Genomic DNA, 23,758 nt, shown 5'->3' on the forward strand with positions numbered 1-23,758 from the left:
TTTCCTGCCAACTTTGGGATCATATATATTGTTAAATGTATTCCTTTTCTTGGTGGTGGTATTTATAATGAATCCACAATTTAGAAAATATATTTATTTGGTTTTAAAATTTCATTCATAATATCCAGGGAATCTAGATTTGTATGTAATCGTGAAAATAAACCTTTTCAACTGAATAATATTGCATGGATGCATTACAAAAGACCAATATTGACTATATTGCCTTTAAATTGAATTCTTTTTATTTTAAATATTCACATTACAGGAATTTATTAAGCCAGAACAAAACATCATTATTTACACATCCAAGAAATAACTCCAGTGCTAAATCGGTGAGGTACTTACACAGATTATAGGAAATATGACTGAAGAAAGAGATTTCTTCATATACATAGAGGCTCAAATTCCTTACACATGTATTTATTTTTCCTTGGGATCTTAGCAGATTGCTGAAGTCACTATTAATTGTTAAGTAAAATTTCACAAAATTAGAGCAGTCACATCATGTATTTATAAGCCCAGAAAGACATCAGAGCAATGATATGTATTGTCAAAGCAGTTTTAAGGGAAGGAATTTTTTGAAAGTAAAGTTCAAATGGCAATGCCAGTTTAATTTTTCAAAAGCATAGGTTCTCCAAATCACCGAGCATATGGATTTCTATGGCCTCTTGCCTTTCATGGCTTATTAAAATGTTTGATTAGCTGCCCATGAGGTATTAACGTTATTTACAGATTGAATAAATGAAAGGAACCATGTGATTACAAATTTTAGCCTAGGTTGGTGTTTGTGGAATGTCACACATAGACAACATCTTGCATGATGTAGTTGCTAGGACTGGTTCCTCATTATTTCAATTAACATTTTACCCCTGGGAAAAAGCAGGACTCAGTTACAGGATTTTTCACTTGGAAGAGTATCTAGAATCAACTTTTCTTACCATTGAATTAACTTCATTGAAGCTGTTAAAATTCCAATCTCCATAAGTAAATAAATAAATAAATAATTTCATAAATAGGATTCTCATTGTTTCAATAGCATAGTGATTAAATTACTTCCCAACTGTGTAAATTCTTATATTTGTGTTTCAAGTTACCAAGAGCTAGCCTTAACATATTATGATAAATGACTAATTTAATTTGAGAAAAGGGTGGTTGGTATATACACTGCCTGTTTGGAATTAAGAATTCTCCAAAGAAAAATCACAAATATATTGTCTGAAACAAAACAAAACAGTACACACACACACACACACACACACACACACACACACACACACACACACACACACACACACATACAAACACAAACACGACACATGCACACAAAATGAAAACACCCTTCATTGAATAAAATTATTTTTGCTATCGTCAAAGACTACTATAAATTATCAGCATGTAAAGGCGTGTCTGTAGCAAAAATTCGTGCTACTTACACATTTAAAAAATTATTTAAGTTACTGAAATAAAAGGGTGTATCTTTTGATCCCCCTGTTAAGTACACTGACTGGCTCTTTTTACTGCCTACATGCTCTGCGTTATTGCTCAGGTTAGTGTTGCACAGATTTGACCTTCAGCATCCTCATCCCCAGGCAGTAGTAATGATTTTGGCAGTGTTTAAAAAATATACATGTATACCTTTCTGGGTTATAGACAAAAAGCTGCCAGAATATTGTGTTGGAATGGAACTGCATAAGATGATTTTGTTCACATATTCGTGCTTCATAATATTAAGTTGCTGTATATTAATTCATATCATTTGCCAACAAATTATTTGTTGTATTTTATTGCTAACAGCTCCAAGAAGAAATTATTTGGGAAAATTTACACAGTATACCAGAAAGTTGGAGAAAAAGCAAAGCAGAATCGTCTATTGGTTCATTAGCACTAAAGGTAACCTTATCAAATGTTTAAATTAGACTTCTGAAAGAGTAGAATCATGCACACAGATTGAGACAAAGAGTGTGTATGATGAACTGGCAGTGTAAACCTCCCCACTCCCAAGTTGTATGATTTATCAACTGCATGCAGTTTTTACTTGAGACAAACACAATCTTAATATTGTCATATAATGTTTAGCATCTTCTTTCAAACATGCATTGGCTACTAAAATAAGATCTTAAAGAAAAACTGATGTTTGATACAAAATAATCGTGTTTCTTTAAATGTGGAAAAATACTCTACAAAAAATAAGTAGAAAAGTGATTTCTGATCAATGTGTGACTTTATCTATAAAAATCCCGATGACTAATTAGTGTGCTTACAACAACTCCTATGGGTCTGCATCATAAGGAAACATCCACAGAAAAGAAATGGCATCAAACAACTAATAGCACAAGGCAATTAAATCCTTATCAGAAATAACATGAAACTATAAACTGTACATTTGGCATTAGGTTTCAGGGTCTTTTTCAATTGTCTTATATCTGACAATACAATAGTGCAAAAATCACATTACATTAACAAAACATACAGTTGCAATCCAAATAGTTTAAGGATTGGTGGCCCTTATAATTCACATATAAAATAGATTGGCACATTTTTTATTTTACTTGTTTTCTTCCTGTGTAACATTTTGACCTTCTTTAACTGAATGTACATCCCTTTATTTACCCTAACAAACTACTTACAAAAGATACTGGCATATGATCTGTAGGTGCAGTCTTAAAGGAATAGAACAAGAGAAAGCATGCAAAAGTCTCTACAAATCATTTGTAGAACTTTACTGTAGCTTTCTCCTTTAGCAATTATTGAATCTGTGCTCTAGGGGAATACAGAGCATTTATCTTGCATACTTGAATTTGATACCCTGGATTTGCTCCTCAGTGTATTTATGTGCACACACATAAATCTGTTACATTCTTTTCTTCCTACCTTCTTATTGTTCTTAGAACAGTGACTGGGCCATCAAGCAGGAGAAATGTGTTGTCTAGAAAAACATATGACAGATTATAAAATTAATTCAGGCTTTCTAATCAATAAATTGAAATTCATGGTTTCTTAGGTGATTCTAATGTAGAGTCAGTCATTCACTCCTAGTTACAGATGCGAAATAAGTGGCTCAGAAATACCAGTGAATTACACAGTAGATGGTAAAAGCTAGAATGTTTTTTGGCTCTGATATTTTGTTTACTCTGCTTTTATTGTTTCTGCTAACACTTTTGTTTTCCTTCTTACATCTCTGTGAAACTGAATGTAGATGTACACTTGTCAGGCATTTACCCTTTCTGTTTAAAAAGCTCTATTATGTTCACATCTTGTTTTAGATCTAGAATAAACTATATAATTGTACTGAAGATAAGTTACCTCAAGTCATTAAAATGTTTCATTTGTGTAAACAAGTATCATTTCTTATTTTTGCCTCACCTATGATTTTATTCTTAAGGACTCTATGGAAATGTTATGTTTATATTGTCACAATTACATCATCATTCTTATTTCCTAGCAAATCTAATTTTATGAGAAAAAGAGAGGAGGGAGAGGTAAGTGGGAAAAATACAAGCCAACGTCTTATTTTTAAAAAATTCCATCATGAAAATATCTCTAAAGATTTGATTTGTCTATTAAAAGAAAAATGTATCATTTCTACTACTCTTTTCCTACATTTAATTTTATTGGAATTCAGTCTTCCAGACCACTCATTGATTCGAATGCAGAACACCTATAAGCTGAAGGTTTAATCTTTCTCTTTCCTCTAAATAAATTCCCATCTGAAGTATGATAATATTTATCTTTTGAGTAATTATGTTAAACAATGTATGAAATAGTTGGAATTGATCTAAGAAGTGTGTTTTCAGTTTTACATACATAATCAGGTATTCTTTGTTCACTAAAGGCTTTCATGGAAGAAAACTAGCATGTGAGGAACTGGGTCTCACTACAGTCTTTGGAGATCTGCGGGCTACCCAGAGGAGGTCTCCTCTGGCAATCTCAACCGTGCACAAGCATGGCATCTTCAGGACTGTCTCAGTTGTGGAACTGAAGGTAGCTAACGAGGCCAACCTGAAATTGGAAATGCATTGTAGTAACTCTGGCAGGTATTCTTACATAATGAGTAGTCCCGCATTATTAATGGAGTCTTGGGGTACTTTTTCTGCCAAGCCTGCTTTTCTAGCTCCTAAATCCTTATTAATCAAAACAGAAAGCAGCTTTGGGCAGAAAAATTACCACAGTTAGCATATTCCCAGAGTTTCATACTCTGCGGAAATAACTTTTAACATATTTTTCCACTACAATTTGCAGTTGTTTTCCACAATGAAATTCCAAAGAGATCTTATTTAACATGCTTAACATATATAACAACTAACTTGAAATTACTTGGCTGCCAAAGAATGCAGAAAAAAACAGTTATTAAAGTTTTCTGAGGTAGCAACTAAAAGTAACAAACAATTCTAATGTCCTTTAGAAGAACAAAATTAGCAACACCTTAAAATAATATTTTGCATATCATTCTTTTACACAGAAAAATAAAAATTTCCTTAAGTTTAATTTTTTATTTCTGCTCCACATGAACAGTGGAAATGGTGAATATCAAAACTATTTGTTATGCAATTAGCAATTATAGGAGTTTAATCATAGTCTAGCTAAAATTATTTTTGTTTCTGCACCATAAGCAAGTACATATCTGTTTTTTTTAATTTGCATCCTAACATATTAGATGTAACTTTTGGCTTTCTTTTATTTTTTTAGATGTATGTAAAGTAGGTGGTTCCTCAGTAATCTATTAGAATGTATCATCAACCTGTTCTTTGGTAGTAGAACAGCTGAGGATAAGAATTAAGTCAAAATGCTGGCTAGTTCTATGGTTTACTTCCACATGAGAAGAAGTTTCTCTGAGAATCATCCTCTCATTCTGGGACTTAAGCTGTACCAAACGATAATAAGCTAAATTGACTATTAATTCAGTGATTGATCATCATAGGGCAAATTAGGCCTGCTTGAATTCAAATTATTTTAAGTCATGGTAATGCAAATAATGTCTATTCAGCACTGCTGCTAGCTCCCCACACCTACTTAGTAATTACAAGGAATGTTAATATATACTTCTACTCTATGTATTTGTTTTCAGTCTCCTAGAGATTATTCCTTCAGATTCTTTAAATTTTCAGTGATTCTTCAGAGCTTAGGCTGAAGTTATACAGTTCTGGTATCCTTACAATGATCTTTTATAAGAGTAAATGATAAGAAAGATGAAGGTGTGGCTTAGTAGTAGAACTTCTGCATATCATGCACAAGGCAAGTGTAAGCTGGGTTTGGGTATGTGTGTCTAAGTATACACACATACTTATACATGCATACTAGAGTGTTCGCCCATGTAAAAGTAGTTGTATACGTATTATCTAATCTCTTTGAGATAATTTCTTTTGTTCCTACAAAAAACACATCCAGAATAAATATGCTATCTTTACACATGTAAAGATCTCCAAAGAGAAGTCAAGTAACTTGCACCCAGTTAGTGAGTGACAGAATGCAGATTCAATTCTCCATCTGGGTCATAGGAAATTCATAGGCTATAACTCATTTCCACATTTTGCATATTAAATGTACTTTGCAATCTATCAGTGAAAGACTTTGGAACTCAGGAGAGCAATTTCTTAAACATATGCAATGGGAAGAAGTCCTCAGAAGCTAAGATAGGATGCCTGTTAAAGATTCTAGTAATTGTCTAGTCCAAGACTTGTATTACAAAATATAAGCATACAATTTCAAAGCTAAAAAGAGAATGGGATGTATATTTCTAGGCATTTAATTCTTTCCTTTTCAGTTTCTTAAAGCTGAGAAAAGCCCCACGGTAGACTGGTGCCTCTCAGAGTTGACCTCATCTTAATTTTACCCATGGAGCTAAGCTTTTGTTCATCAAATCATTTAGGTCAGTTGTTTGGAGGTAAGGCTTGACAATGGGCAATTATAAAGAGTGTCCAAATGTAAAGCCCAGCTTGAAAACTACTGCTATCAACCATATATAACTGGAAAGAATGGCTAGAAGCTGTAAATTACCAGTCCCAATCACAACATAGAGCATCATAAGATCAAGCATGAAATAACAGGCATAAAAAATGTTTTAGATCCTGAAATAAAAGAATAATTTACTGATATATTTAAGAAGACTTTATTGTGAACTAAAGAAAGGCAATATTTCATATTCTGTATCAGAGTATAGTATATAGTATACTATACGTGCTTAAAAAATTAAAAGATAGTAGAAAAAGTATTCAAGTTTATTTTACTTTTTTTTTCCCCACAACTATAATGGGGCAGAGTCTAGGAATCAGGATCCTTGGAAAACACCATTGTAAATTCCAGATCAAGTGACCTAGAACAACTTTTTGAGTAACACTGACAATAAGTATTTGATTTGGGAGTTCTCTTGGCCTCAAATTTTTTTGAAGTAAATCAAATGCATGAACTCATCTTCACTATGAGTTTAGAAATAAACCCATGACAGGTAAACCTAGCTACCTAGTTCTGTGGATCTCCATTTAACCACCCAAAAGCTGGAGTGGAACTGTGGCTTAAGTGATTGAGTGCTAACCTTAATCTAAAAAGCTCAGAGATAATGCCCAGGCCCTAGATTCAAGCCCTAGAACTCGCTCACACAAAAACATACAAACAAAATTTTATGAATGTGTTTAGTCTGGCTTACTCAAATTATGCTATATTATTGAGAACTGTCTTATGTATTTCCACTGCCTTCTTGAATTTTTCCATGAATAAATATTTTCAGATTATTATGGTAAGAATTCAAGTAGTAAGACATATCCAGTTATAAAAAATAATGCTTGATATATTATTAGTTTTCTACTGACATTTAATTAAGTTCTCAGGAATGACTGAGTTTCAAAAGACCTTTTAAAGCAGTGAGGGGCAAAAGAATTAAAGGAGGAAGCTTAGTTAATTGTTATAATCCAAGCTCCACTCTAAAAGAACCAAAATTCTATCATTTACATACATCCAAGCAATTGGCATATGCTGTAAGTATCTGTATAGAGAAATGAGAGGGTTAATTTTTCGCAATATCTATGTCCAAAAGTATTTTGAGATGAGCATGGAAATTTCTATTTCAACTCATGTGTATATCAACTTAGATTTCAATTGATTTCAATGAGTAGTGTCAGAAGGACTTTTACAAACTCAATAGTTTAAAGAGGTTAACCTACTTCCTCAAAACTAGAGTTTGTTGAATTTATAAATAAGGCTAGTACTATTCATATTTCTAGTTATTTAGGTTCTGGTAACCCTTGTTCTTATAAAAGGCTTATGAATATTCACAAATTTAATATGAATTACCGAGAGAAACAACACTTGGAGTAGTATTGGAACATTTGCATCTACAATATGTTACAAATTCTCTGATAAGAGACATCCAGGAAAAAAAATCTCATCTTAATTGATGTTTGTGATAAATTGGCCAAACAATAGAATGAAACTAGGGAGTTAGGGAGGAAATAAATTGTATTTTCCCCTGAATACTTGATAATATCTTTCTGGCACTTGTTCTTTATATTCTCTTTAATAGTAATTTTCTTTTCTATTAGAAACAGTTGCTAACATTTAAGTAGAATATTCCTAGTCTATTTAGGTTTTTATCCCTAACAATGTTATTTCTTTTAATGTTTTTCATTGAAGTAAGTTATGAAGAACTCAGAATGCCCTCCATCTGCATCTAGGAAGCAAACAGATCAGTAAAAGTTGCATAAAACATCATCTTCAGTTAGTCCCAGTAAGCTCAACTGTCACTTCATCTCAACTATTTCATATCCACGAATGACTTCTAGTTATTCATTCAAGTACTGTTGAAATCCTCCTCTGTATTAGACACTCTGCTCCTCCCTCAATTTTTGCTCTGCTGTACTGAACAACTTGATGACCATTTTGAAGCAGTTCTCCCGAACAAGGTCAGTGTTCAAGGAAATTCTAAGACATTGTTAAGTACAAAGTCAAAATATAAAAATCTATATCTTACTTATAAGGTATTGTTTCATGCAAAAGATATTTTCTAGGTAACCATGTTAATAAAGGAATCTACAAGCAAAAATAAACAAGCAAAAAATTCTTAAAATTCAGTATCATAGTTTTCTATTTATATTTAGTTTCCAATTAGAGGCAAGAATTTAAAGGATCAGTAAATACTTCTTCAGTATTCTGTCCATTTACACCTCAAATATGCCAAGCCCTTGCAATGAAAAGCTTTTCTCCACATTCTCAAACTATCTAGGGTTTAATACAAAAATGTTAATTTCCTACTATTTTCCCAGTAAGGTAATAATTTTGTGTTTCCCTTTCATATCGTTAAATTCATGGCTGTAATAAAATACACAGTTGTCATGGTTTTTCTTTTTCAGAGTGTAATACTGCTAGACATGGGTTTATTCTTATTAGTGAGCATTATTAGTGAGTATTTGTTCTTAGAATTTATTCACATTAGTGAGGCCCAAAATAATATTTATGCATTAAATAAGGCCTTAGTAGTTATTCTTTAAACATTCAGGGTATAGATGATAATTGTTTTTTTTGATATTTTGAAAGAAAATGTAAATAATCTGTTTTTTTTTAAATAGCCACAGTTAAATCTCCATGCAAAATTATTTGTTTTTGAAACCAGAAGCAAGTTTATTTTGTTGCATCAATGTCAATGTATCTTTCCCATGAGATAGTATTACAAAAATTACAGCCCATGGGATTTATTAAAGGAGTGGCTTAAAACCCAACACCTTCTTGCGGTCTACATTTCACGTAAGTATACCGAATCCATTTCCTTTTCCTCTACTCAACTCTCAAAACACTTAGCCAGAAGGAAAGCCGACAAGTTTGATGTCATATTTACATGTCTTCAAAAGTTTTCCATGGAGCAAACCTTCCTATAGACCCTAAATAATGCTACCAGGATATTCACATTTATAGGAATTGAGACACACCTCTGTCATAAAGTGGAACTTCAATGAAAATGAGCATGAGATGAAGAGAAACACAACGCTCACATTCTAATCTTAACTACTGTCACTAGATATATAGTTCACAGACATGTTTGTAGGTGTGTGTGTGTGTGTGTGTGTGTGTGTGTGTGTGTGCGCGCACGTTCAAGTGTGAATGTGTGTATATCTTAAATGAATAACATCTCGAGATCTAGTTACCTCCATGAATGGAAAGAAGAAATTAGGTTATATACATTTTTTTTCCTATTCTTCTATCCCTAAAGCTTAAAAATCAATGGATGCAGAACTTAATGGTTTGGTTGACTCATTTGTATTTTGAAAACTTACTATTCTGGAACTTGTCAATAGGTTGGCACTATACAGATGTACCAGTTAAGCACTTACTGCCTTCATTTGAGTCTTACTATCAGTGCATAGTTACAGTCAAAGTCAAAGAGAGAGTCTAAATTCATAGTTAACAAGAGATAACTGACCTCAGCTTTCTTAAGTTATTTGAAATCATTAGCATTCACTTTAGAAAAGGATTGACAATGAATGCTTTTTAGCTTTCAGAGAAATCAGATACTTTCTAAACTTAGCAATGCACCATCTTTAGACAGCTTTATAAAAATAAAAATGACAAAGTGTAAATTGAATTATTTTAACAGTGAAATAAATTTGAGAAAAAAATGAAAAAAATGTTTAATGTGAAGGCATTTTTTCAGACATACTATTTTCTGATGAGTAATAGAAATAGTTTGTGGATAGCAGAGATAAACTCTAGGGAAAATTTGTTGGATCAAATGAGTAGAGAAAGTTTACCTTTCAGAAACATTTTAAGTAGATAAACAACTGAAAAGAATTCTACCTCTTTAAAATTAGTCAACAGTATCTGCTATAATCTCCATTGATAGTATTATGTACATAAACCCTGAGTCAGAATGGAATTAGATAAAAGCTTTCTTGACTCTTTGCTTAATTAACCTGCTTTTCCATCTTTATCTCAATGGGTTTTAGGGCCTAACACAACATCCTGTCCAAGAATATCTGGAGAAATGAACCTGGGAAAAATGATCCTCTGTTCAATGTGGGACTCTTCATTTGTTCAGATATTCCAGTGTTGATGAACTGTATTCCTATGTAATCTAGGCATACTTCTTTCTTCTTGAATTTAAATTTAACTTTCTCTCTAATTTCTACCTGGAATATTAGACCATCGCCTGAGTTCTGTTCATGAAAGTATATAATGAATCTATTAAAATATGTCATAGATATACCAAATGTATGAGAACATTCTGACTCATTTGATCAATTTTTCCAGCATGGAATAAAAACATCAGAGATTTTTTTGAGGGGGGAGAATATAATTTTCAATATTCTGTCTTCTTCTCACCTATTCATCTCTCCTCATATCAAGGCCTCCTAAATTTTAGAGAAGATATGCTGAAGGCAGCTGAAAGATCAGGCATACATTGCCCAAAAATTAGTATAATGATGTATTTATGCTGGTTCTATAAAGTTCTGAAGACCCTAGTAATACATGTATGACGAATTTTAAAAGAGGATATAAACATAATGTCCAATTAGTACCTGTAGGCTAGAACTGTCACTTCATTGAAACAAAACCTTACCTGTGTCTTTTCAATAACATTCACTTATTTATCCAACAAATATGCTGTGAAATCCTACTCTCTATTGTGTTTCTTATGTAGCCCACTTTATTATATTAAGTAACATATTTAAAACATGATCAATATAGTTATGTTCTAAGTAATCTTTTGGAAGTTGTTTCTGTTTGTTGACATACTAAAATAAAACTACTTTAAAAATTCAAACTTCAAAAAGCAATTTTAAATTATAATTAATTAAAAATTAGATAAACAGCATAATTTATTAATATGATAGACATCTATAGATACCCTTTTTTCTTTGTTATTTGAAGAAATTATCTATTGTGGTCTCACTGCATATTGTTAAGATTGGAATGAGGAATTTCTTGGATTCTCACAGTGTTACTAGAATTATTTTCTAAGTGTTGGAAATCAAGACCAATTGATATTTAAAATTCTTGAGTACTTTAACTTACCAGGATGAGAAACTTAATGAAGTCTAATCGCTTCCTCAATAGAACAGTTCTGTTCCATATATTTTCTATTCGTGACATGGACAATTCTGCCATCAGAAACATTGTTAACAGGTAAAAAAAATAACCAACAGTTCATACCTTGTCCAAATCTGAAGTCAAATAGGTTAGAATCCAACTATAGTACATTCTTTCTTTGTAATCATTAGGTAGAGTTGGAACTAGAGATGATAATATTTATGAAAATCTTTCATATTTTGAAACATTCATTTCATTTCCCAAATAGAGCTGATTGTGTAGCAAGACTCATAAACTGACATTACAGGCAACTTCACAAACATGAAGAAGGTTTACAATGATACTGACAAATAAATTATTTTTCACTGCACATAATTAGGTATATACAGGATAATTTAACCAAATGGAATGATTGCTAATAATGAGTACTTAAAAATTATCATCAAATTTCCATGTTACCCAAGAGAAGATGATAAAAATAAATGGTGACATAAAAGCAAAATGTTTCTCTTTTTTACCCTCAACTCTTGAATATTTCACCAAAATATGTCACTGCATGTGCAAGTGATAGAAAGCTTTAATTCCAAAACCATTTCTCTAGATTACCAACAGATTTATATTCCTGGTGCCTTTTTACATGATCACAAGCCAAACAGGCATGTGATTCCCAAAATCGTGGAAGGTTTACGGTGAAATCCTTCCTCCAGTTAAAGTAGCTAAGGTATAACTTATTGTTCTTGTCGACTTCCTTCAGATATTTCGCTAACTCACTGGGTGAGTTATAATCTTCCACATGAATGAATGAATCTGCTGGAATGTAATTCTCATAGTTTTCCCTAGACGGTCCTAGAACAACAGGTACTGAGCCAGCCAAAAAAGCATTGTAGAGCTTTTCTGTGATGTAATCTTTGTGGATGGAGTTTTCAAAAGAAAGATAAAATTTACAAGTAGATATGGTCGGAATCAGATTTTTATCATTCACATATTCCCCGAATGCTTGCCCATAGGTGTGGATTTCAATACTCTTGCTTAGCTCGTTGTAATACTTGACCCTAGCATGTTCGGGATTCCAATTACTAACAACCCAGCACACTAACTTCTCTTTGCTTGGCACTTCAAATACAAAGGGGTTTGTGCTCACCGCCAAGAAGCCGTAAGGCACTTGGATATCTGAATCGCGGCGGTAGGTCAGAGTCAGGTTGAACAAGTGCTCAATGCCACTCTTTTGGGGAGTATGAGTTGGAGATTCCAAGTTCATCCAAATCCATTTCTGGAAAGGTGGTCTAGCCTGCTGAGGTAAATTAGTGAGATCCCAGCTAATGTCTCGGTGATGGATCAGGACGGCGTGAGACTTGTTGTACAATGACCTGTCAGTCGTGAGATGGCATCCTTGGATGTTGAACATTGCTTGGCAGGATGTGAGGTCAAAGGTCTGCCCAAATGGCCACACCCAGACCAGAATAGTAGTTTCGTTCAAATAATCGGTTTTCGTGGAAAAGAAGTTTTTCATTTTCAGTACGGAGCTGGCAGACTCCATTGGACTAAAGATCCAGCTGTTGGTGGGCTTGATATAAATTAACAGGCATGCCATGAAGCAGCCAAGGATAATGCAGACAATTAAAAATGGGCGGAGAATTCCTTTGGATGTTGATGTCATAATTTTTTCTGTGGAACAACAGGGAGAGAGAAAGAGAGAGGAGAGAGAGGAAGAGTAAGGTTAAAGAGATCATATATACAGTTTATGAGAAACAGGTGGCACAGACTAAAATAACAAATCAACTGCTATTCCTTTTCAGTGTTATCAAATACTTGAGAAATAAAAATCATAGTTTTTGATTATGTCAAGAAACTGCTTCTAAACAAAGATTTCCTAGAACCCATTCTCTGCAAACAACTAATCAGAATTCGTCCTAAATTTGTTGGCATATCTTTAAACCAATCTAAACTTCCTTCAACTTCATATGGACCTGTTTTAATTTTATTTGTTTGTAGTAACTTGACATGACACAAATGACAATATAATTAATATATTTAGGTATATTCAGTATATACTTAGTGCATCCAGCATCTATCAGCATGTCATAATCACTATTTGCATTTATGTGGTATTGGGGCATGACAAAAGTTTTTCTTTGCAGTGGGTTGATATTAGTATCTCAAAAACGAAAAATAAATTTTCAAACAAACTTGAAAAAATATATTTCATGGAGAATAATTTTGATCATGTGAATTAGCCCATTGTTATTACAGAGATCAGTCAAAAGTTAAATTTTTTAAAGTTTCCTCAAGGATTTTCTTCCTCTTTATGAAGAACAATACATAGTGATAGAATTATTTCATAATTAAATTCTTACTCATTTTCTGAAATCCATATTTATTTTTACCAAAATAATATGGCCTATCAATTTCATGGAAACATTTTTTTAAATCTTGGTCAAAACTAATAAATATAGGACATAAGATGTGTAATTTTCATTTTTTTTTATTTTTTTATTTTTATTTTTTGTCAGTTGTGGGGGCTGAACTCTGGGCCTAAGTGCTGTCCCTCAGCTCTTCAGCTCAAGACTAGCGCCCTACCACTTGAGCCACAGCACCACTTCTGACTTTTTTCTGTTTATGTGGTGCTGAGGAATTGAACCCAGGGCCTCATGCATGTGAAGCAATCACTTTACCACAGAGCCAACTTTCCAGCCCCCAGATGTCTAAATTTCAGAAAAAAGATATGAGTTACCCTCTTATTACCTAAATTTATGTGAACATTTAGAAAGCTTTATTTTGGGCTAGTTTTATTTAAAGCATATATTTATTGAGTAGTAATGCTTTATTTTAAAAGTCCAAATATTACAAACATTTTAAATAGATGTAATTTAACAGTAGGCCTATGGAAGTCTAATTACAACAGATCCTATGTTATTAGTTTAACTATTTAAGCAACTGTTTAATTTTTTCCAAACCCTAAGATCTACAGAAGAACACTAAATGAGTCTCCTTTTTATGAGAGTCTCCTTCTTATTTCCTTGACATTTTTATGACTTGTTTACTCATTTTATACCTCCTACCTTCAATATTTCACTGCTATTGGGGTCAATTACCACACAACAGGGGCAGTTATTCAAGAGCCCTGCTTTGTGCAGAAACTGTCAGAAAAGTTTGGCCCTTAGAGCCAAACTGATATTTTTTTGACAGCAAACTTTTCACCCATTCCTAATAACTAAAATTCAACTGGATACCCAACATGTCTTGAGCTATTAATCAATCACTCCAACCTATTTTTCAAGCACAATCAATGATGTTTCTGTACTTTTCAATCAGAGGCTACAATGAATTTTCAGGGAAGTATAACAGTAAATGTTTTCAATTATTATTTATTTTAGCATTATAACAAACTTTGTTCTTTAAGATAAATGATCTTTATAGAGTGCTACTATTTTGCAAACCATGCTTCTACATTTACATGTCTTTTAAAAATTTAAAAAAAAACTAGTTTTAAGTACTGTGAGAAAATACAAAGACTTTAGCTTTTAAGTCATTAGAATCTCCAGTGAGTATACTTGTTGATAAGGCCTGATGTACAAAAATTACAGTTTTCCATTGAGAGATTAATTAATCCCCTTCTTCAAACATACTCTCCTCAATGTTGAAGAATAAAACAGAGCTTGATATATCAAATCGTAGATACACATGAAGGCATCTGGAAGAGAAATGTGAAACCTAGGGAGAGTAAGAAACTTTTTCCAAGAGTGGTAATTCTATTCTAAACAAATTCTTTGAATTAGAGGAAAAGCAAAGGTTAATTTTTGTTTTAAATGGAAAGAAACAGGAGTATGAAACAGAATAGAATTCAATACATGCTCTGCAAGTTTACTTTGGAATCTTGGGCTTGTACCTTGCCACTTACGTCATTATCCCTAAGGGGTGGCTATAAACCCATCTCTTCAGTGTCAGACAAGCAGTGGAAGGAGGAAGAAGATGCTTCCCCTATGCTATTAGGAGTTTTTGAGTCAACATATTTGATGATCACTGGGCAAAATACTTACTATCTATATTTCATATAGGTACATGGTCAATTCTTGACATGATGTTGAATAAACTCATACCAACTCCAAAGAGCAGAAATAAGTCAATGACAGATTAATAGGTAAATTTTGAAATAGATTTATATTTAAAAGGTATTGTCATACATGGAAATCATTTGACATATTTCTTATTAAGGAAGTTTATAAATTGTTTTAATTCCTGGATCACATTAAACATGATACACTGGCTGTTAGGTGGCAGAATTAAGAATAAGAGCTCTTGTTTTCCTTTTTTGTTGTTAGTTTAATGTACTATGTGATTTTTAAAATTTGTTTTATATGTTCTTCCTCTTGTGGTATACACCTGTTGTCACTGTGTTTGATTTTGGTACCTTGCATCTTGTGTATATATTTATCTAATCTGGGGAGGGGAAGAGGAATAACAAAATGCTGAAACAAGGACACAGGATGACCCACTGCAGCAATGATACTGAGAGATGCTATGTTGGAAATGAAATTTACAACTTTGGAGGGGAAAAGTAGGGGTGACGGGAGGGGGGATAATAGGAGTAAAACAAAGAAGGGGGTAACAATGCTCCACAAGAAATGTACTCATTACCTTATTGATGTAATTATAACCTCTTTATACAGAATCTTTACAAGAAAATACTTTTTTAAAAAAGAATGAGAACTCATCTTTAGGAGAAATCATTGAATAATATATCTCTTCTTATTTCTTTATCATTTATCATATCTAGATCTACACTTATGTACAATATAAGTTCAAAATATAACTCATATATTTCTGAGTGAAATACAGGAAAAAGTCCTAATGAATGTAACCAAGGTCTTGTGTGTGTGTGTGTGTGTGTGTGTGTGTGTGTGTGTGTGTGTGTGTGTGTGTATGTGAGGGAGAGAGAGAGAGAGAGAGAGTGAGAGAGAGAGAGAGAGAGAGAAGGAAGGAGAGAGAGGGAGAGAGAGAGTATATATTGGGGCTTGAATTTAAGACCTGTGTGCTGTCCTTGAGCTACTTTTCTTTCCTATTTGTTCAAGGGTAGCACTCTACTACTTGAGCCATAGCCCCGCTCCACTTCTGGCATTTTTAGGGCATTTCATTGAATTAATTGGACTTTGCTGCTTGGGCTAGCTTGGAATCACAAACCTCAGATCTTAGTCTCCTGAGCATCTAGATTTACAGGTATGAAACATCTGAGCCTAGCACAGAGTCTTTTAATAATGTAATGAGCATATTTTTTAAAGTTACTAGAAAATATCAAGTTTTGAAACATATGCAGAATATATTTGTCATATTTAATAGCCTAGTTATCACTCATCCTTCTTATTGTAGTACCCAAGTTTCCTGTTGGACAAGTTCTCTCATTTGAGAGAGAGTCTCTTCGGGACTACAAAGAAGATATCCTCATCTTCCCTTCTATTTTCCATTAGTTGTAATTGGGTTTATTACTTGACACAAGTCATCCCAAGTAAAAATGAAATCCATCCCAAGCAAACAGAAATACAGTTGATATTCCCACTCCCATTTACTTTCCTTTTGCAGAATCCATACATACAATGTAACTTTGCTCAACTATATTCATAATTTTTGGCTTAAAAATAATACACTGCCTATCAATTCTCAAAATAGTTCCTAAACCATTTCACTTTATGTAAACCAGACTTTAAGTATTTGGCAGTGGTATCAGAATTGTGGCTATATAAATCTCTCTCTCTCTCTAACTACAACTATCTATCTATCTATCTATCTATCTATCTATCTATCTATCTATCTATCTATCTATCTGTACCTGTATATCTATCTATATATCTATATCTATATAAATACATATATATAGTTTTCTACATAGAGACAACAATATATAGAGTGATACCTATATATCTCTCTATATACAGGTATATAAACATATAGATAAACTTTTTTTAAATCGAGGAATAACATGATTCTCCCATAGCCATTATCTCTTCATTTCATGGGATTAATTTGGGGATTATTCAAAGTCTTCTAAATAACACACAGGGCATTCATAGCATAAAGTGCCCTTGGTATTGTTTTCTTTATTATCATTGTTTTATTGTGCTTTTACTCCTCCCTCCAATTTTTATGCCAAGAACCCTCACAAGATTAAAAGCAAAAGCTTTTATCCTTTTACTGGCATGGGACCCAGTGATACTCTACATTGTACTTTCACACTTTACATACCTAACATTATTTTCAAAAATCACCTTGAAACTTCCAATTCTATGGAGCTTTCTCATGGACATTATGGCTATTAGTTCCCACACTTCTTCCCTTCAGATGTTGAGCCAACTGCCTCCTTCTGCCTTGGGAGAGATGCCATTTATTTTTTGGCAAAAAAGACACTGGTTGATCCCTGGAATGCTATCAAATGTGTGTGTGTGTGTGTGTGTGTGTGTGTGAGAGAGAGAGAGAGAGAGAGAGAGAGAGAGAGAACACACATTTGATCTTCCATCAAAGATCCTTTATTATATTCTCTGCTATTTCTAGGGCTAAGCTTTTGTTTTAAGCTTTCTCGCACTCTGGGGAAGTTGCCAGTTTTGGTCACTGAGGCTTTTCTTGAATTTTCCTGAGAGCACTCTCTTGCACATAACAACAGTTCCCTGACCTGTTGTTCCAGTGGCTTCATCCTAGATGCTCCAATGAATAGCTTTTTTCTTCTTCTTTCATTTCAGTCTCAGATATTCATTTCCATTGATGAGAGAGCCACCCATTGCCTTTTTTTCTCCTGCGCTAAAAATTCTTTTACATTGTCTTAGAAATTTTCTTTTCAATTCAGAGCTTAACCTCTTTTAGTTTGGTCTTTCATCTGCTCTCTGTGCTCTCTGCTCAATCACTAGTTCTTAATCTTTGCCTTTATTCACCATGGAGCTCTCTTTACCAGCTTCAGATATAGCTAGCCAGAGCAATCAGGTGTTCTCTGGCTCAAGGTTCACTTCCCACGGGAGAAGCCACAGACAGGCCTGGGGCTGGCATTTGTGCCATTTTCCTAGAACTGCTGCCCTTTGGGCCAATAATCTTTCATAACTGTGAACACCAACATTTGCTGCTAGCATTTCCAGGATTTTTGAAACTCGTTGCAGCCAGACAATAAAAGCCAAAGGAAATGTTAAACACAGCACAAGACACACAGAAACTATCTTTACCTCCTTATATATTGACCCACCATCCCCAACCAGAGTTTCTGAAAGAATATCTTGCTATCATTTTTTATTTTCTTTCACACAGGCTAGTCTCAAATTGTGATCCTTCGATCTCTGCCTCCTGAGTAGCTAGAATGAACAGGTACACACCACCAAGCTTGACATATATTTCTGATATTAAAAACAAGACCTAATTCCTTCCAAATAACAAGGTAATATATGAAACTCGGTCCATTCTCATGGAAGTTTATCTGTCCTTTATATTCACATACAACCCAGAATCAAATCTTTCATTTTCTAAATGTTCCTTGCTTTAGCTGACTTCTCAGTATTTTCCTAAAGGAAACATTTGCTATTTCTCGTAGGGAATATTGGCATGCTGAACTTGGAACTTAGTCTTTAAAATTTATTTTTAACTGACACTGGGCTTGGATATGATCAGTGGGCAGAGTGCTTGCTTAGTAACTGCAAGCCCCTGAGTTCAAGGCCCAGTGCCACTAGAAAGAAAAGTACTTCCATTTTTTAACTAATAAAAAAAGACAACAATTTTACACATTTATACTATGTAGTATTCATCATGCGATGTTTAAATCAAGTTAAAGCTGTTTTCTGAAATGTTTCTCATTTTGTCATGTTGAAAACATCCCAAATCCCCCTTTCTAGTCTTTGCTAGGTACAATTCATGAGTGCAATCTATGATCACTACAGATAGTACACCCTGTAGACACAGATAGTACTGACCAACAGTACCCCAGAGCTTCTTGCTCCTGTCTTATTGTTTGTTACCAACCCATCAACCTTTCTCCTGACTACTCTTCTCTGTACTTCCTCTGAAAAATCATTCTCTCAATGTCTATGAAATCAACTATTTTTGTATTCCATATATGAGTGAGATGCTGTGACAGTTATCTTTCTGCTTGTACTTACTTTTGATCTTTTCAACTTTTCCCAGTGCCAAACACCCATAGTCCTTAAGGAAGGACACTCTCCCCTAGGCCAGAAGCAATCAGCATCAGCATTGTGGGAGGGAGCTTGATACTATACACACACACACACACACACACACACACACACACACACACACACACATACACACACACACAAACACACATATAACGGACTATATACTACATGTTCTTGTTCAAAAGTTATGATCATGATAATAACAATAATAATGAAATAACAGTGGCTCATGTACAGGAAAAGGGGGGACTATTGGTAAGACAGCAGGAAGGGGAAAGAAAAGGATACTGAGGGGTGAAGAGGATTGAAATACTATGGATATATACATATATATATTAAACACACATATATAATACACATACACACAGGCACACACACACACACACACACACACACACACATATATATATATATATATATATACTTGTAGACAGACATGGTGTGAGAGAGCAAAAATGGTAGAAATGAAGATCAAAGTTTATAAATTACAAAGAATTTTATGAATTATATTAAGGAAATTATATTTTATGACATATACAACTCTGCAGCCACTTTTTTTTTCTTTTTTGAACAAACTTGATTCATGAACACTGCTCTCTACTCTCATTCTAGAAATGAATGGCCAGGAACAATGAGATATGGACTACCATTTTGTATAATTCTTCTCCCAGTAAGATAGTAAGTAAAGAAAGGATAGGGTAAACAATGTTATGTACTCATTACCTTACTCATGTAACCGTAATACCCCTGTATAGCATCTTTACAATACGATAATTTTTTAATAAAAGAAAGGAAACTCAGAGCATAACAAGGACCTAGCTTTGTTTTTGTTTTATTATTATGGTGTTGATAAAGCAATGCCAGTAGCAGCAAGTTTTAATAATGATGTAATTGTTGATCCAAGGCCTTGGTGAGAGTTATGTTCCCTGTGAGCAACGTTTTTTTCCTGATGAGTTCTTTACATGCTGCTTGTTGAGTCAACTCTGAAAATTAACTCATCTCCAAGGGCCAAGAAGCCTATAACAATACCAATATGTGTAAGTAAGAATTTCAGTTGCATATCAATGTTTTTCATGAAATATTATCCTGTAAAATTTTAAACATTTTACAGCTACTGATTTTAAACATTACTTAAAACAGAACAAAGAATTCCTTCTGCATATTTTTTATATTCTAAATTTTCTGACTTTCACCAGCCTACTATATAAAGTCATATATTTGGAAAGTATAGTATCCGAATCAAACTTCTGATAAAACAGCTTTGAATTTGTGAAGGTGCTGACCTATCTCTTAGAATATTTTCCTTCATTTTGTAGTAATTTCCTTCATATGTAGTAATACCAGAAGCATTATTGGGTAAAAGTAAATCTACATTCTTTTGCTAACATAGAATCCTTTCTCTTTTAGGCTGTGGTGATTAATTTTATGAGTTTGTTTAAGCCATAGTATGTCCAGTTTGATGGTTCAACGTTTCTGAGACCCTGGCTGCAGGTATTTGTGGATCAGGTTAGCATTGAACTGGTGGGCTGAGTAGGGCTATTGACTCTTACAAATGTGTTTGGTATCAAGTCTGCTGAGAGCCTGAATAGAGGAAAAAGATGAAGGAAAACTAAAGTTATTGCCAAATGAATGACTTGGAGCATAGATTTGGCCCTCATTGGCCCTCTGAGCCACTGGCCTTCAGACAACTGGCTGTCTGTGGTATTCTAAATATATCATTGACATACATGTCCACAGTTTGTAGATAGAAGATGTGTGTGTGTGTGTGTATGTGTGTGTGTGTGTGTGTGTGTGTGTGTGTGTGAGCGTGTGCATGCACATGCACATTAGTACTAGAGCTTGAACTGAGGACCTGACTGGTGTTCCTTACCCTTTACGCTCAAGGCTGGTGCTCTGCTATTTGAGCCTCATCTCCACTTCTTTGCCAGACCTGGAGCTTGAATTCAGGGGTCTGGGTACTGTCCCTGAGCTTTTCCAATCAAACTAGGGCTCTAGCAATTTGAGCCACAGTTCCATTTCTGGCTTCTTGATAGTTGGAGGTAAGAGCTTCACAGACTTCCCTGCTCAGTCTGGCTTTGAACCAAGACCATCAGATCTCAGCCTTCTGAGTAGCTAGCTTACAGGTGTGAGCCACAGCATCTGGTTTATAGCCTTTTTATAGTGTTTTTAAAAAGTACTTAGTAAAAGCGGGGTCTGAGATACAAAGATACCTTCCATATTTTTTCTTTTGGTGATTAATTGGAAATAAAACTCTCATAGACTTTTGAACCACAATTCTCAGATATCAGCATCTTGAGTAGCTGGGATTATAGGCATATGTCATTGGTACATGAATCAGCTATATAAGACTATAATCTCTGTGTTTATATTTTAAAATAAAATAAACCTCTTTATAAAATATATGATATGCCATATTTATATTTCATAAAGGAGTTTATATATAAATGCATATGTACATTATATTTTATAAAGAAGTATATATATATGTTACATTTATAAACATGTATATATGAATATAATATACATGTATATATAGAATATATACATATGTATATATGTGTACATATAACATATATGTATATATAGAATGTTTATGTATATTTAAAGTATATCTATACATATGCATATATACATATTTGTTTTCATGTGTCATTGCCTTCCATTGGTTCAGATTCTCTAAAGAGCTATGCATTATACATAGTTACAAGCTAAATACTATCACATGTATAAGAGGATGATGACAGAATATAAGGACAATGCTGTGGTGTATAAGAATCTACCTATTGGGGTAAACACTGCATCAGAGGTGGTATTGCCATGACAATGATTAGATCAGACTAATTTCACAGCTGGTCATACTTTGAACATGTGTGCAACTAATTAGAATCAGCTTTCTTGAGACTGAATAAAACTAAATCATTGTTGTTCATGAGGAGCTCCTGAAACTTCAGGTTAAATTTACAATCAGAGAAAAATCAAGTAAGAACTGAACCAGGAAGAATGAGTAACAAAGAAGTCAAAAGCCTCAGACATGAAAATGATAAAAATTATACCTAAAGATTGGTTAAGGACAAAGCAAATGTAATGAAGTGGCACCTGAGTAATCTGAAAAAAGTACCAGCTAGTGTACTTTCTTAAAAGAAAATGACAAGGTAATGGACTTTCTTAAAAGAAATGATATTATTAGAATAAAGGTGAAAAAGGTAAGTTTAGAAATAAAAACAAAACAATTATGACGATGAGGTAACATTAGTCTTAGAAACACAAATACCCTCTGTTCAGTCTGGAGGCAGGGAGTGGTGTTTTATCAGGAAATTCATTGGTTCGTTTGGGTTCTTTCTTTATAGCTTAAACAATGCATCCTCAAGGTCATCTAACCCTTTTGGTCACATTTCATGCCTAATCAGCAATCTCTTGGCTATTCATTTTACCCAGTAGTTAAGTACCTAGAAGAAAATACCATGTTTTGTGAACATAATAGAGCAAATGAGCTCACAAACAAGAGAATACATCAGCCGAGAAAACTTGTTGCCTTCCATCCACCGCTGTGGAAAAGCTATTTGTCCTTCTTTGTAAGGCTCAGTCCTTTATTAAATTCTGGAATATAAATAAGAAGGTCATTTATACCATTAATTAGCCTTTGTTTTTCCTGTACTGATAATTTCTATCTTTCTATTGTTTTCTTCAACAAAATTTAAATAAAATATCAGTTCCTTTTTTCTTAAGAATCTCCACTATCCCCAACAGTGCTCTACTCTTTTTTTTTTTCTGTCTTTGTAAACAGGTGCATATCTGTCCAGGGCTCCAATTAGAATCTTACTTCTTCAAGCCTCTTAAATCCTACATCTAGATTATTGCTACCTTTAATCCATGAAGTGCTGTAATAATTTTACAGTCTTCTTCCCTTTCTTCATCCTATTTGGAACTAAATCCTGTTTCAGTACCTGTTATTTTCTGGATTATTGAAATGAACTGTTGAGTTTTATAATTTATGCTAATGTGATTTTCCTCTACTACACAGTAAACAATGAACCTTGATTGATATTTTTTCCTTTCATTTTCTCCCCCTCTTAAAAAATTATACTTTTAAAATGGAGGTAACAATGCTCGATAGAAAATGTACTCATTACCTTACTCATGTAACAGTAACCCCTATGTACACTATTTTTACAACAACAAAAAAAAATAAAAAAAAAGAATTAAAGCAACAATTCTGTTTCATCCTAAAGAAACAAGGATGAAGGTCCTAGAGAGGAAGGAAGAAAGTCTAATCTTGTAAACCACCATAACTTGACTTCCAGGCAAACAGACTAATAAAATCTGTTGGAATGTCTTTTCTTATCTACAAAATACTTTGAGGAGGAACTACCTGATGTAGGATTGCTCACAGTAAACAAACCTCAAATTTGGTAGATTTACAAGGCATAGTTTTCTGGAGAAATTATAAAATTGAAATACATTTAAAGTTGAATGCTTCCTTCTGTGCCAGGTGACCATGGGAATTTTTATAATTCCATAGACCAGAGACTCAGCTACTAGTAGTAGGTTGTTTTACAGTCTATCTGCCTCTTCATCAATTACATACAAAATTA

At 33.6% G+C, this 23,758-nt stretch overlaps 1 protein-coding gene across 6 annotated transcripts in view; it reads right to left on the reverse strand.

The window, feature by feature from the left end:
• Nucleotides 1-230: 230 nt before the first annotated feature.
• Nucleotides 231-23,758, reverse strand: part of Fut9 (fucosyltransferase 9) — a 166,668-nt gene continuing 143,140 nt past the window's right edge. For 4 of the 6 annotated variants that reach the window (XM_070010751.1, XM_070010753.1, XM_070010754.1 and 1 more), the window contains one exon: nucleotides 231-12,675. In XM_070010751.1, coding sequence (XP_069866852.1) covers nucleotides 11,588-12,667 — 1,080 coding nt within the window. In that variant the 5' untranslated portion in view covers nucleotides 12,668-12,675 and the 3' untranslated portion in view covers nucleotides 231-11,587. The remainder of the gene's footprint in view (nucleotides 12,676-23,758) is intronic. The other 2 variants (XR_011369397.1, XR_011369396.1) reach the window with 2 other exon arrangements.

This window comes from Dipodomys merriami, unplaced genomic scaffold (assembly GCF_024711535.1).
Source record: "Dipodomys merriami isolate MVZ:Mamm:240054 unplaced genomic scaffold, mDipMer1.0.p SCAF_8, whole genome shotgun sequence".
In the NCBI taxonomy this organism is placed as follows: Eukaryota; Metazoa; Chordata; class Mammalia; order Rodentia; family Heteromyidae; genus Dipodomys; species Dipodomys merriami.